Source organism: Coregonus lavaretus, assembly GCF_964263955.1.
Source record: "Coregonus lavaretus genome assembly, chromosome: 37".
Classification (NCBI taxonomy): domain Eukaryota; kingdom Metazoa; phylum Chordata; class Actinopteri; order Salmoniformes; family Salmonidae; genus Coregonus; species Coregonus lavaretus.
In genome coordinates this window covers 24046999-24062056 of record NC_140024.1, presented here as the reverse complement: position 1 = coordinate 24062056, position 15058 = coordinate 24046999, and the positions used below count along the sequence as shown (strand labels likewise).

Here is a 15058-nt window from a genome sequence, read left to right as displayed (position 1 = left end):
ATGTTGAGTTCAGTCAAAGATACTCTGTGATTGAGCGAGTAAACCATTTCTTCTCTAACAGACACGTGGTTTTAACATGATAAAATGTATGTAAATGCCTCCATCTAGTGGTAAATTTAGAACTGCGCACCTGTTTATTGCTCTGGCAGTATCCCATGGGAATATCTCAATTGCATGCTCCTCTTGTTCTCTTTCCTTTATCCTCGTCTCCTTCTCAAAACCCATTGGATGAGAAAGCCAGAGGTCCCTCACCTCTGACCTTCTCCTCCAATGGGTTTTGAGAAGGAGGCAAGGAGAGAGGACTCGAGGAGTATGCAGTTGAGATCCTCCCTATGCCCGCAGTGACCATTGACCAATTAGGAGTCGGAGTGGAGAATGGCCAGAACAACAATGAACAACATTTTGATCAATGGGTTAGTAACGCTCACATAACATTAAAGTGATACTCTAGAACTTTTGTATAATTTCAGACAGTAGTTTTGAAAGTGGTGCTCATGAGCCAAAACGGGTCCCCGTTTTTTGGGTACTACGTCATCCAGTTGTGTATTACGTCAACCATTTCGTATGATATGTTGTTTAATTTTTTTTGCAATTCGTATATGTTAGGAATCCAATTCGTACAATATGTTACAAATGTGTTGTGCTTAAGATCCCAGACTGCATCTTTAACTCAAAATTGTGACATGGGATTTACACTAAACACCGATTGACATCTAGGCTTACTGTTAATGAGTTAATGATGTAGAAGTCCTATTGTTGACATCTAGGCTTACTGTTAATGATGTAGAAGTCCTATTGGGGAAGAAACGCTTTTGACCACTTTGAATAGATTTGCCCGCTGGCTTGTAGCCTTGTGTGTTCAGAACAGGTGGTTTTTAGTCTCACCTCATGGTAAACGTTGCTTGAAGTTTGCTTCTCAGTTGGTAGTGTCAGTTGTATGACATAATTCCCGGGGTTAGTTTTATCTTTAACAAGAGCCTTTGTTGTCTAAAGGCAATAGATTGTTTTAGTATGGGCCTTTCTTCAGACATGTCTGTCAAGCACAGAATTCATTCATGATTGTCAAGGTACTGTACTTTGTTATTTATCCAAAAGAGGGCACTAGAAGATGACACAGCCAACATACCAAGAGCTTTTGGGTCTGCCAAATCAAATGTAGAAAGGTGAGTAAAGGTGAGAGTAAATTGTGTCGAGAGTATGATTTTGTGTGTGATCAATTATCTCCCACACATGCCTTTGCTGCTTGTTCAAAGCTTCTGATTGCACTCTAACCATCAATGTACTGTGGGCTTGCTCTAACCCCCTGATCTGCACCACAGCACACTTGATTCATAGCTCTGCCCTACCCTGAGGAAATGCCACACTAGGTCTATACAAAGGAGATTGTGTAGCGGAGAACTATGTTCAGCAGCTCCTTTAGTCAAGTCACTTCCTGCTGTGAATGTCTGTACACAAGCTGACCCTGATGGGCCTCCTGTTTACAGGAACTGCTTACTCCAGCCCACTGGCTCTCTTTCCCCATGACTGGGTCACTGTGAGTGGGAGAGCTGAGTGTGTCTGGCCCTGGCTGCTTGGCTGCCTAGTGTTCACTGATGCTGCACTTACCATACACCAGGGGTGTCAAACTCATTCCATGGAGGGTCTAGTGTCTACTGGTTTTTCCTTTCAATTAAGACGTAGACAACCAGGTGAGGGGAGTTGCTTACTAATTAGTGACCTTAATTCATCAATCAAGTACAAGGAAGGAGTGAAAACCCGCAGACACTCAGCCCTCTGTGGAATGAGTTTGACATGTGCAGTACACAGTGAGCAGTGGGCTGAGGCTGGGGTTGTGCCTGGGAGCAGGGGCTAGAGCAGGGGCTAGGGCTGGAGCAGGGGCTGGGGCTGGAGCAGGGGCTGGGGCTGGAGCAGGGGCTGGGGCTGGAGCAGGGGCTGGGGCTGGGGCTGGGGTTAGGCCTCAGCAGGCTGGGGCTGAGGCTGGGCAGTCAGGGGCAAAGCCTTATATGGCCTTCCCCTGGCATCCCGGTGGCAATTACACTCCAAGACAGGCATGGTAAACGCAACGTAGGCGAGTAGTTAGGAAAAACCTCTCCTCTAGTACGTCAAAGGCTTCTGTCAGTGGAGACTGGAGAGAGAGTCTGTCTGTGGAGACTGGAGAGAGAGTCTGTCTGTGGAGACTGGAGAGAGAGTCTGTCTGTGGAGACTGGAGAGAGAGTCTGTCTGGGTGAAGAACTGGGAAATGTTTGATGTGGAGCTGGGAAGACAGAGGTGACAATTAGTTTAGAGGTCTGGGTAATACTACTGAATAAATTAATTGTGAGTAACTATAACTTGTTACCATACTGTTACCATGTAATCACTTTATTCCGTGCTGTAATATAAAGTGCTACCGAATGTTCAACAAAGGACCACCGCTTTCATTCAGAGTAATTTTTTGTCAATGTATATTTTGCAGACCTTGGTTCAAATAAATATGTAATTGAGTATCTGGTATTTAAAATATGTTCTAATACACAGCCTAAAACAAGTACTTTTATTTGAGGATTCAAATTGTATTTGACAGGATTTTCAAATACTATTTTCAAATACCTACAGTGAGGGAAAAAAAGTATTTGATCCCCTGCTGATTTTGTACGTTTGCCCACTGACAAAGAAATGATCAGTCTATAATTTTAATGGTAGGTTTATTTGAACAGTGAGAGACAGAATAACAACAACAAAAATCCAGAAAAACGCATGTCAAAAATGTTATAAATTGAGTTGTATTTTAATGAGGGAAATAAGTATTTGACCCCTCTGTAAAACATGACTTAGTACTTGGTGGCAAAACACTTGTTGGCAATCACAGAGGTCAGACGTTTCTTGTAGTTGGCCACCAGGTTTGCACACATCTCAGGAGGGATTTTGTCCCACTCCTCTTGCAGATCTTCTCCAAGTCATTAAGGTTTCGAGGCTGACGTTTGGCAACTCGAACCTTCAGCTCCCTCCACAGATTTTCTATGGGATTAAGGTCTGGAGACTGGCTAGGCCACTCCAGGACCTTAATGTGCTTCTTCTTGAGCCACTCCTTTGTTGCCTTGGCCGTGTGTTTTGGGTCATTGTCATGCTGGAATACCCATCCACGACCCATTTTCAATGCCCTGGCTGAGGGAAGGAGGTTCTCACCCAAGATTTGACGGTACATGGCCCCGTCCATCGTCCCTTTGATGCGGTGAAGTTGTCCTGTCCCATTAGCAGAAAAACACAGCCAAAGCATAATGTTTCCACCTCCATGTTTGATGGTGGGGATGGTGTTCTTGGGGTCATAGGCAGCATTCCTCCTCCTCCAAACACGGCGAGTTGAGTTGATGCCAAAGAGCTCGATTTTGGTCTCACCTGACCACAACACTTTCACCCAGTTCTCCTCTGAATCATTCAGATGTTCATTGGCAAACTTCAGACGGACATGTATATGTGCTTTCTTGAGCAGGGGGACCTTGCGGGCACTGCAGGATTTCAGTCCTTCACGGCGTAATGTGTTACCAGTTGTTTTCTTGGTGACTATGGTCCCAGCTGCCTTGAGATCATTGACAAGATCCTCCCGTGTAGTTCTGGGCTGATTCCTCACCGTTTTCTGTATTTTTTTGTTGTTATTCTGTCTCTCACTGTTCAAATAAACCTACCATTAAAATTATAGACTGATCATTTCTTTGTCAGTGGGCAAACGTACAAAATCAGCAGGGGATCAAATACTTTTTTCCCTCACTGTACATGGGAGTGTATTTGAATCAGTGTATTTAAGTATTTCAAATACTTTCCAAGTGTATTTCCAAATACATTAAAATATTCAACTACTTGTATTGTCAAATAAAATATATCTGAATACTTACTTTGAATGTATGTGAAAGTAATTGAGATATTTGAAATAGTATTTGGACCCAGGTCTGATATTTTGACACAAAAAGGCCTGTCAAAACTGATTATGTTTTACTGAATTGAACTTCAAGACATAATGTAGTGTATATTAAACTATTCTGCTTATTATTGTTACCGTTACTAGGCAGGCCAAAGTACGATATGTGACATTGCCTACATTGCCTGGATTACGCAAGAAAGTCAGACTCTGTTTCATTTCCAAACACAGTCATTAAACTGTGAACCATAAACTGAAAACAGTCTGTCAGTTTTGGCTGTTCTGCAATAAGATAGGGAGGAAATATCTAAACCGTTTTCTACAGAGGCCCCTGAAGTCCAAATAGAGCAGGAGAGTAGAGCTTAAAATAGGACCTTTAATGGGCCTCTGTAATTACAGGCTGCTGTAGGCCCTCTGATCTGTCTTTCTGGGGACTTCTGGTTTTCAGGGAAAGAGGGAAGGAAAGAGAAGAAGTTATTTAAGGTTAGTTCCCATGATATCTTAAAAAGATGCCCTGAAACTCACAACTAAAATGGCTTGTTCTGGATTATGGCTCAAAATTCATTTAATAGGCAATTTATATTTACAGTAGGCCTACATTCTCTCGCCTATAATTTACATTGTTACTTTAATGTCACAGTACCCTACAGTTCACTTTAACATACAGTATATGTCAAACAAAAAAATAATTATTGCAAAGTTAAACAAACTATACAACTCTATGCATAAGAACTACTTTTAACAATTTCCACAGAAAGGTTTACAAAAACACATTTACTTGAGGAACAGTGCAGATGCAAAGTTTGGCAACAAACAGTACAAACTGTCATTCTGTTACCAAACTTTGCATCTGCGCTGTTCTTCAAGTAAATGTGTTTTTGTAAAATGTTCTGTGGAAATTGTTAAATGTAGTCTTTGTGCATAGAGTTGTAAAGTTTGTTAAACTTTGCAATCATTGGTTTTTGTTTGACATACATTTTAAAGTGAAAAATCAGAGTCTCAATCAGAGCATCACTCTGTTACCGTGGAATAGGGTAAAGCCCGTAGGGTAAAGCTTACTACATTTAAGGTAGGGTTGGAAAAACAAAGAGGTGTGCCAAGGACAAGAAAGGGCATGAGGTTTTTCTTCCAGCTGCAGTCTATTACTGATGCTTTGGGTTGGGTCGTTGTGGTAAAGACGCTGTAAAGATTCTGTTGCAAATATTCTGTTCATGTTTATTTTACTGTATAATTGTACTGTATAATTGTACTGTATTGTATTACAGCTATAATGCCTAAAAGGAAAGCAGAATAATTTATATCGTAGGCCTATACAGTTCAGGAATACAGAGGATGTTGCTGTCTGTTCCTCAGGTCAAAGGCTGAGATGACATCAGCATGATGTTGTTTGTAGGAATAAGAGGGGGAGAGTTGGGTTGTTCACTGTGTCATATTTTCCTCTGCTTACGCCAAACGCAGGGGCTGTATTACACCCTCTCTCTCTCTCTCTCTCTCTCTCTCTCTCTCTCTCTCTCTCTCTCTCTCTCTCTCGTCTCTCTTTTTATCTCTCTCTCTTTTTATCTCTCTTTCTCTCTCGCTCTCTCTCTCGCTCTCTCTCTCACACACACACGTGGTTTATTTGATTATTTTCCAGACTGCCACGTCGCAGAGTTGTGTGTGTGTTTTGGGAAAGGCCCACATACACAGAGGACTGTTTGTCTGACTGTGTATGTGTGTGTGTGTGTGTGTGTGTGTGTGTGTGTGTGTGTGTGTGTGTGTGTGTGTGTGAGAGAGAGAGAGAGAGAGACAGTGTTCAGTGTGGAGAGAGTCAATGAGCAACATGGCCATGGAATGGGTCTCCCTGCTGTCCCCTTTTTCTCCTTCTCTCTCAGTATATGACCACTGAGGATATGATATGAGTCAGTGGTGCCGACTGATTCTCTGACTCCTCTCCTCTCCTCTGCCAGACTGAGTATCCCAGGCTACATGACAGGTAGCACCTCTTTTATTCACACAAGCAGCCCAGGAGGCCGGCCTGGTCGGTGCAGGGGCTGGTAGAGGGGGCAGGGCCATGGTATGGTAATGTGCTCAGAGGAAGTGAGCGCAGGGTAGTGGAATGCTGCTGAGATTAGTAGGACTGACTGGGAGTTCAACTGGCTGATCAAGGCTGGCAGGACAGCGCTAACCGCTAGCTGCTGGAAGCCTATCTGGAGATACTGGGGATTATTAGTGTCAGGGGCTAACCAGCGGATGAAAACATGCCCCATTTCACAGTGGTACCGGTTGAGGACAGCACTACGTCCAACTATGACAGTCTGGAAGGAATTAACTGGGTGGACTACAGAGACAAAGTACAGGGAGGACAGGGGGGACACCCTGGACATCTAGACACTGTCAGCTCTGATGGTGAGTCTCTCTCCCTCTTTCTCTCACTCTCTCTTTCTCAGACAACAGACAACTGTTCCTCTCAACTCTTTACAAAGTAGAACAACATAGTTGTCTTGTTAACTAAGAACTGCTTGGAAGAACAGACAGACAACTGTCCTCAACTCTTTATAAGCAGGTTGTCCTATTTACTAAGAGAACTATCTAGAAGTGTGAAGTTAATGAGATGTTTTCTATAGTGTGTTATTATGAGTGTGACCTGAGGAGAAGTTGTGGGAATGCTTTACATTGTCCTGGGGGCTGGCTGGGACAGAACAGCTGGTTGTATGTTTACCATGGCAATCCTCCAACCTACCTGGCAGATTTTCTTTCCCGGCAGACAGTTTTCCAGCCTGTTTTTGACAGCTCAGGGAATTTTCTGTGGGGTTTTATCGTGAGATTTCAGACATTCAGGACAGGCTCATGAGCCCCCTCATGCCAAATATGTCTGTGGTGACAAAGGGAAAATAATTGGAGGGGCGGGGGGTGAGGAGGAGGGGGGTGAGGAGGAGGGGGTAGAGGGGGCGTAGAGGCAGGGGGACCAGCCCTGCTTAGGCCTCAAGTGTTCCATCTGACAAAAGATGGAGCACTCTTTGTGCAAAGCGTTGATTTATTTTCACACACAGGGGTTGAGCAGGCTGTTAAACCAGTGAGAAACAGCTTTTTCTTTCTCTCACGCTATCTCGGCTGTATATCTAACTCTAGTCCCTCTTTCAGTTTCTCATTTCGCTTCTGTATCAAGTACGAGAAAGTGGATAAGCCACTCCTAGGCGGAGAGGAGAGGAGTTTGTAGCCGCGGGGCAGGATTATATGAGACTGCTGATATGCAAGGCTGACATGGGAACCGACCAGGCGTGAGTCTGTTGTGTGAGGGAGAGAAAGGAGACCTTTAATAAAAGGGAGCTGCCTCGTAATGAAGCACCCAAACACTACCCCTGACTGGCCTTCCATCCTATGCCACCATTTCCTTCTGGCCTTGTTTAGAGATCGAGACAGGGAGAATAACATGTAGGAAGTGAGATGGAAACAGATGACTAGGAAGGAGTAAAAATATATATTATTCTCTTGGGTCGAGTGTTGTGTATGTGTTTGTAGGAAAAGGAGGAAGAGGAGGGGGAGGTGGAGTGAGGGAAGAGGGTGTTGAAGTAATAGATGGTGTGATGGAGGGAGGAGCTGTGTGGGTCTGGTATGGTTGGGTGGAGGAGAGGAGGGAGACAGCCACAGTCACAGTGCTGACTCTGTTCCAGGCTGGTGGCCCTGCTCTCTCCAGAGCTGGTCTGGACTGGACTACACACTGTGGCCATTGTACCAGAGCAACCTTCCACTAGAGTGGTAGCTAGCTAGGAGTCAATCAGTTCAGTTTATCCACTGCACAATATCTAGCAAGGACACATTTCCGCATTTCCACATGACTGAATTAGTTGTGAGAATTTGTGTGTGTGAATAGTGTGTTTGAGTGAATGTGTGTGAGAGAGTGTGTTTGAGTGAATGTCTGCACCAGCATTATCATCATGTCGTACAGTATTATTGCCTTGCTGTAATCTACTATTGTAGGAATCTGTAGTTTTGTCTTCTATACAGACAACAGTTGGCCTCATACTGAACTGTACAGTACAGAACAGTAGATTACGTAAGGGGAGTATCAGTTGGAGAATGCTGCATTGTTTTCCTTCCTGGGTCCGCCCAGCCTGTCTTCAGGAGAATAGTGTCCATTCCTGTCATACTGTCCATCATGCTTCATAGATAGGCTTAGCCTCATAGAGATTAACACACACACACACTTTTTTTTTTTTTTTTTCACCTTTATTTAACCAGGTAAGCCAGTTGAGAACAAGTTCTCATTTACAACTGCGACCTGGCCAAGATAAAGCAAAGCAGTGCGATAAAAACAACAACACAGAGTTACATATGGGGTAAAAAAAACATAAGGTCATAAAATACAACAGAAAATATATATACAGTGTGTGCAAATGTAGCAAGTTATGGAAGTAAGGCAATAAATAGGCTATAGTGCAAAATAATTACAATTAGTATTAACACTGGAATGCTAGATGTGCAAGAGATTATGTGCAAATAGAGATACTGGGGTGCAAAAGAGCAAAATAAATAACAATATAGGGATGAGGTAGTTGGGTGGGCTAATTTCAGATGGGCTGTGTACAGGTGCAGTGATCGGTAAGGTGCTCTGACAACTGATGCTTAAAGTTAGTGAGGGAGATAAGAGTCTCCAGCTTCAGAGATTTTTGCAATTCGTTCCAGTCATTGGCAGCAGAGAACTGGAAGGAATGGCGGCCAAAGGAGGTGTTGGCTTTGGGAATGACCAGTGAGATATACCTGCTGGAGCGCAGACTACGGGTGGGTGCTGCTATGGTGACCAATGAGCTAAGATAAGGCGGGGATTTGCCTAGCAGTGATTTATAGATGGCCTGGAGCCAGTGGGTTTGACGACGAACATGTAGTGAGGACCAGCCAACAAGAGCGTACAGGTCACAGTGGTGGGTAGTGTATGGGGCTTTGGAGACAAAACGGATGGCACTGTGATAGACTACTTCCAATTTGCTGAGTAGAGTGTTGGAGGCTATTTTGTAAATGACATCGCCGAAGTCAAGGATCGGTAGGATAGTCAGTTTTACGAGGGCATGTTTGGCAGCATGAGTGAAGGAGGCTTTGTTGCGAAATAGGAAGCCGATTCTAGATTTAACTTTGGATTGGAGATTCTTAATGTGAGTCTGGAAGGAGAGTTTACAGTCTAACCAGACACCTAGGTATTTGTAGTTGTCCACATACTCTAGGTCAGACCCGTCGAGAGTGGTGATTCTAGTCGGGTGGGTGCCAGCAGCGTTCGATTGAAGAGCATGCATTTAGTTTTACTAGTGTTTAAGAGCAGTTGGAGGCTACTGAAGGAGTGTTGTATGGCATTGAAGCTCGTTTGGAGGTTTGTTAACACAGTGTCCAATGAAGGGCCAGATGTATACAAAATGGTGTCGTCTGCGTAGAGGTGGATCTGAGAGTCACCAGCAGCAAGAGCGACATCATTGATATACACGGAGAAAAAAGTCGGCCCAAGAATTGAACCCTGTGGCACCCCCATAGAGACTGCCATAGGTCCAGACAACAGGCCCTCCGATTTCACACATTGAACTCTATCTGAGAAGTAGTTGGTGAACCAGGCGAGGCAGTCATTTGAGAAACCAAGGCTATTTAGTCTGCCAATAAGAATGCAGACAGCCTGCAGACAGCTGATTCTTTGTGTGTGGAATGAGTGATGACTGATGGGCTCTGGACAGCTGGACTGCTAATTTGAACCCTGAGACCAGTGACAGAAAAAGAGTCAGTCAGGAGAATTGATCATGAAGGGAAGCTGAAGTGTAAGGGATGGCTTGCAGACCGCTGTCAGTTACTGATTTGTAGTAGAATGAGGATGGCTTGTTGGCTGTGTTGATGTTCACAAGAGGGGACTTTCCACTATACATTTCTCCTATACATTCATGTTACATGATGATGTTCTCTCACAACCGTTATTTTCTCAAAATCTGTAGGCAATTTTTTACTTCTTATCACATCAATGCTTCCTTTGACAGAAGTGGTGAGTGACTAAGCTCCTGCATTTAGAAATGTAAAACATATGATTTTAGACTGACAAAACGACATACAAACAATGCCCTATAGAATGTTAATGGGTGTACTCTGCTCTGCTGTCCCAAGCGGCTTACACAGTAACCTGTGGACCCCATAGGGCTCTGGTCAAAAGTAGTGTACTATTATAGGGAAAATGGTACCATTTAGGACACAGCCCCAGTAGCTACAGCTACAGTTGTCTCCCTGAGAGGCTATAGCATAGCACTGTTGCTAGGGTAGGGTTAGCTGTATTATTCTACTAGAGCCCTTGGGGTTAGAGCTATGAGAGACATGTAACAACAACACTGGGCTATTTTAAAGTGGGAGTTGGCAGTCCTTTATGTAGGGAATGACTGTGTGTTTTCCACAGCCTCTAGCTTGCCCGGTAACAATGAATCCCCTCTCTCCTGATTGGGCTGCTACGGTGTATTAGCTTCTGTTGAAAGACAAACAGTCCTCAAAGTCTGCGTCCCAAGTGGCACCTTATCCCCTATATAATGCACTACTTTTGACCAGAACCCTTTGGGCCCTGATCAAAAGTAGTGCACTATGCAGGGAATAGGATGCCATTTGGGACAAAGCCTAAGTCTTCAGGAGAGTGTCACTGTATTGTATGATAGCTTGACTTGAGGAATTAACAGCATGCACAAAAACAACACACCTTCCTAGCACAACTCTCTGAAGGAAGTCATGACCTGATGTGCAATTATGTTGTATTTATTTGTCACTTTGCCTTGTTATACCTGTATCCAAAGAATGTTCACCTGTTGCTGTTTCTGTGTGCCCTGTTTCTGAACCCACCATTCTTGCCAATTTTGTGTCCATTTGATTTTTCAATTGGTGCCCCCCCTCCTTTGTACAGATGTAGGATCTTAATTTGATCAGTCTTTTGTTGCTGATAATTTTCCTGCACTGCAGGAAATACAAACTTGTAGTGTATTTGAGTTTTAAAAAGGCTTTCAAAAGTTTGTAATTTCCACTTTGAAATTTGCCTTAAAGAAGAATGTATCAACCCCTACAAGAATGTCCATTCATTATAATCCACATAATATTTCACATTTCCTGTTGCTGCAGGATAATTTTTCTGCTGTAGCTGGCGAAAATTAAGATCCTACATCTGTACTGTACAGTGCTCCTCTGCCCCTCACTGTTGTGCTGTAATCACCTTCTACTAACCCTAACCATAGCCGACAGTAACTCTAACCACCCGCCTTCTACGCCTCTGTCCGTTCGCCATCGTTAGCGCACATCAAAGCTAGCACACAGCGCCCCAGCACAGCAGGCTAGCATTCCTCTGCTCTACTGGGCTGCTGCTGCTATTTTTCATGAGAAACACCACTGTAGTTAATGACGGCCTATTGTTGTGGCAGAAAACACTGTTTTTTCTCCAGGAATGAATGGTAGGAGGGGAGATAATAACAACCTAATGGAACAGTCCATTCAAATAACTTTCTCCTAGGTAGCTCAAGATGTTCTGAAACACTTGAAGAAAAATAAACTGGGATTAAAAATACTTCAGTCATTCAGAATTCTGAAGAATATTACTTGTGTGAATTTGGATATAGCTGTCTTTATTTTTTAGATGACAGTAATTGAATAATTTATTTAGCGAATGGCTAAAAGATCCACAATGTCACTTCAGTCCTCTTAATCAGAATCTTTCTTCATCTCCATAGCAGAGAAAGAGTAGCCTATAGCGTACTTGAAAGAGCTACAGAGACTGGATGGCTGTGCTTTGAAATGTATAACCAACCCACTGATAAGCATGATAAGCATGTACAACTTTGAGTTTTCAATTTAATCTCAACTTAATTTCCCCATTAGTGGTAACGAAGCAGTTCATTTTATTAAATTAATCTGATAAACAATATATCAAACAGAACTGGCACGACAAATTCTTATTTTCCCCAGAGTCATTAAATACAATCTAACATTTTATCAGTCAGTCATTGTTGTTTGTACGATTATTGTACAGACAGTGACTAAGTAGACACATTTCTAACTATGAAATATGAAGTATATATTCAAAAGGACTTAGTTGAGCACTTTACCATCCTTTATAAATGTGTAAGGACAAATCAAATAAAAGTTTATTGGTCACATGTGCATGTCTTTACAGTGAAATGCTTACTTACGAGCCCGTTCCCAACAATGCAGAGTTAAAAAGTATGAAAAATATTAGCTAAATAAAAAAGGAGATTGTAACACAACAAAAACAATAACGAGGCTCATGGATCAGTTCAAACGAGCTAGACAAACTAACACCAAGTTATTATACAATACACAGTATTATCAAATCAAATGTAACTTAACTGCCTAAGGCTCTGGTATAGTTGTGTACCCACCTTAGTGTTGGTTGGTTGATACAGTAGCAGGTTAGCAGCATCTCTGTTGTGGACCCTGGTGTTCGTTGAGAGTTCAACCAGTGTTGACAGCTACTGTAGCTAACTGACTAGTGTTCTTACACACCCCCAAATGCTCACTCACATACACACACTCACGTTTAGGCATTCAATCTCGCGTCCGTTTGAATCTGTGCTTGCATGCACGTGCACACAGCTTTGTTTTCGTGAATTTTCAGGACTTTTTGATTCCCATTCAAAATCCTATTTTCCCAAACCCTAACCCTAACCCTTAACCTAACCCTAAGCCTTAACCCCTTAACCTAACCCTAACCTTAACCCTAACCTTAACCCCAAACCCTAAACCTAACCCTTAAGCCTAAAATAGCATTTGAACAAATTCAGGACATAAAAAAGTCCAGACTTTTTTTTCTTTTTTTTCTACCTTGTCAGGACATTGTGGTGACTTGTCAGGACATTGTGGTGACTTGTCAGGACATTGTGGTCCTGATAATGTAGGAAAACATGTACATTCTCTCTCACACACACACGGACACATTGCCTTTGAACAGCACTAATCAGAATAGCATCTCTGCCAGCTAACCACACGAGGTAGAGCCATAGAGAGGTCTAAGCTGCATGACTTCTCTACTGCTTAATAAAGTCTTAAATGTTCAATTAAGGAGAAGTTTAGCAAAGAGGCTTTCATACTGAAGGAGCTAATAGGGTGAGAAAGTTTTTTTTTTTCATGGATAAGCAGCTTTGGTGATTGCTGACATGTTGAAGTCTTCTTGCTTTCTTTTGCATTATTGGTTAAATGAATGGTTAGCCACTGAAAAGTCACAACTCCAGAGTCTAGGGCCCAGATTCACAAAACCTTATTAAGAAGAAATGTATTTTTAAGTGCAATTTTTTCCTTAAGTTATACTTAATGTGTATTCCTCAATAAAGTTATTGGAAATGTTCTCAAGTTTCTTCCTATGTTTCTTCCTAAGAAAAAAGTTACGAAGACATTTGATTCTTGAAAATAATGTTCTTGGATTTCTTCTTGTTTAACGTGTTTCATTCCAAGATAGCTAAACCCTGGTCTTAAACTCAGTGAGAGAAAAAGCTCATGAAAGCAGTTGAACATGTTTAATTCATTCACAAACGTCATCAAAAAGTTTCAGCATTGATTGTTTGAAAACCCAAGAACATGTTTTAGAACAGTAATCTCAGTAAGAAATATGCTAGCTTGAATGCCATTACTAGCTAGATTGGTTGCCTAGTGGCAATCATCTTAAGAAGATCGTTAAGACGTTCGTAAGAAGATATTTGAGAAGTTCGTAAGAAAAAAATGAAATCTTAAGATATTGTTGAGGAATTGCACTTACAAACTTTTTTTCTTTATTAAGAAGCTTCTTAAGTTTTTGTGTAAGAAGTGTTTTGTGAATCTGGGTCCAGCACATCTTGCCTATCGGGTTCTTTTGATGCTGATGCTCACTGTGCCTTTCTTAGATATGAGAAGATTCTGACCGTTGTCTGGGACCAGCAAGGTCGCAAGTCGCCAACTGTGTTGGATGTGGACATTGTTTCTGTGTCAGTCAGACTCTTATCTAGGGTATTGTTCTGTGTCATTCTGTCATGGGCCTCTCACTCCACCGGGTTACCACCTTAATTTTCTTCCACTCTGCTCACCACTCTCTCTACTCAGCCTAACTAGCTCCACCTGTCCCTGCTCTGCTCTGCTCTAATTACTCTGCCAGCTGCGCTGCATTACCCACTACCTCTCCCAGTATTTAAGGCCCTGTCTTTCAGCTCTCCGGTGTCAGATCGTCTGCAAAGCTCACACCCGGAACCTGTTTGCTCGCGCTTCTGGCTCACCCTGGTTTTGTGACCCCGGACCTGCCTGTTTTTTGGATACTCTTCTGCCTCAGGAGATCCAGACCTGCTTCTGCCATTACGACTCCTGACTACTCTTCAATCCCGGTAACTCTGACCAGCCTTCTGCCTTGCTACTACGTATTTTGGATTTCCCTTGAACTGTACTGCTGCCTTGTTTCATTCCGCCCTGTTGTGTCTGTGTCTCCCCCCCCCAGGACTTCTGGACCACCCACCACCGGCTTCATAGGACGCATCGCTGCCACTGGGGGGGGCACAGACCCAGCACATTGGACGGGATCCCTGTTACCCCTGGAGCCTTCATTCACTCCCTACTTCCCTTTTCCCTTAAGTTTAATAAACTTTCTGGTGTGACGCAATTGTGGTCCTCTGGTCGTCTGTCTGAACCGTGACAGTACGATCTGACCATTATGGACTCAGCGCACACTTTCCCCGACATGGAAACCGATGAGCATGAGCAGCAGTTCCAGCAGCAGCAACAACAACTCGCCATGATCATTCAACTCCTCACCAACCTTACCCCAGCCAGTCTGCCCACCAGCCCTGCCCCCGAGTTACCTGCCCCGGTCATTGCAGCCGCTGCTCCGGAACCCAAGATTGGAAACCTCGAGCGGTTCAACGGCGATTCAACCCAGGTCCGGCCATTCCTGACTAGCTGCCGACTTCAGTTCTCCTTGCAGCCAAGGACCTTCGCCACGGAGGGGGCTAAAGTTGGGTATGCCATCACTCACCTGACGGGCCGAGCTCGACTCTGGGGAACAGCAGAGTTCGAACGTCAAACCCCCGCATGTGCAACCTTCGACCTGTTTGCTGAGGAGATGCTGAAGGTGTTTGACCTGGATTCACCCACCGCAGAGGCGTCTCGTGAACTGTTCAGTATTCGACAAGGCAGACGTACAGTCGCAGACCATTCCATCGACTT

General features: G+C 43.4%; 1 protein-coding gene across 1 annotated transcript in view; it reads left to right on the top strand.

Annotated features, from left to right (window-relative positions):
* Positions 1-6042: 6042 nt before the first annotated feature.
* The window catches only part of LOC311111912 (solute carrier family 12 member 4-like), a 40015-nt gene continuing 30999 nt past the window's right edge, over positions 6043-15058 (top strand). Inside the window, exon 1 of the mRNA XM_084154835.1 lies at positions 6043-6277. Coding sequence (XP_084010961.1) covers positions 6130-6277 — 148 coding nt within the window. The 5' untranslated portion in view covers positions 6043-6129. The remainder of the gene's footprint in view (positions 6278-15058) is intronic.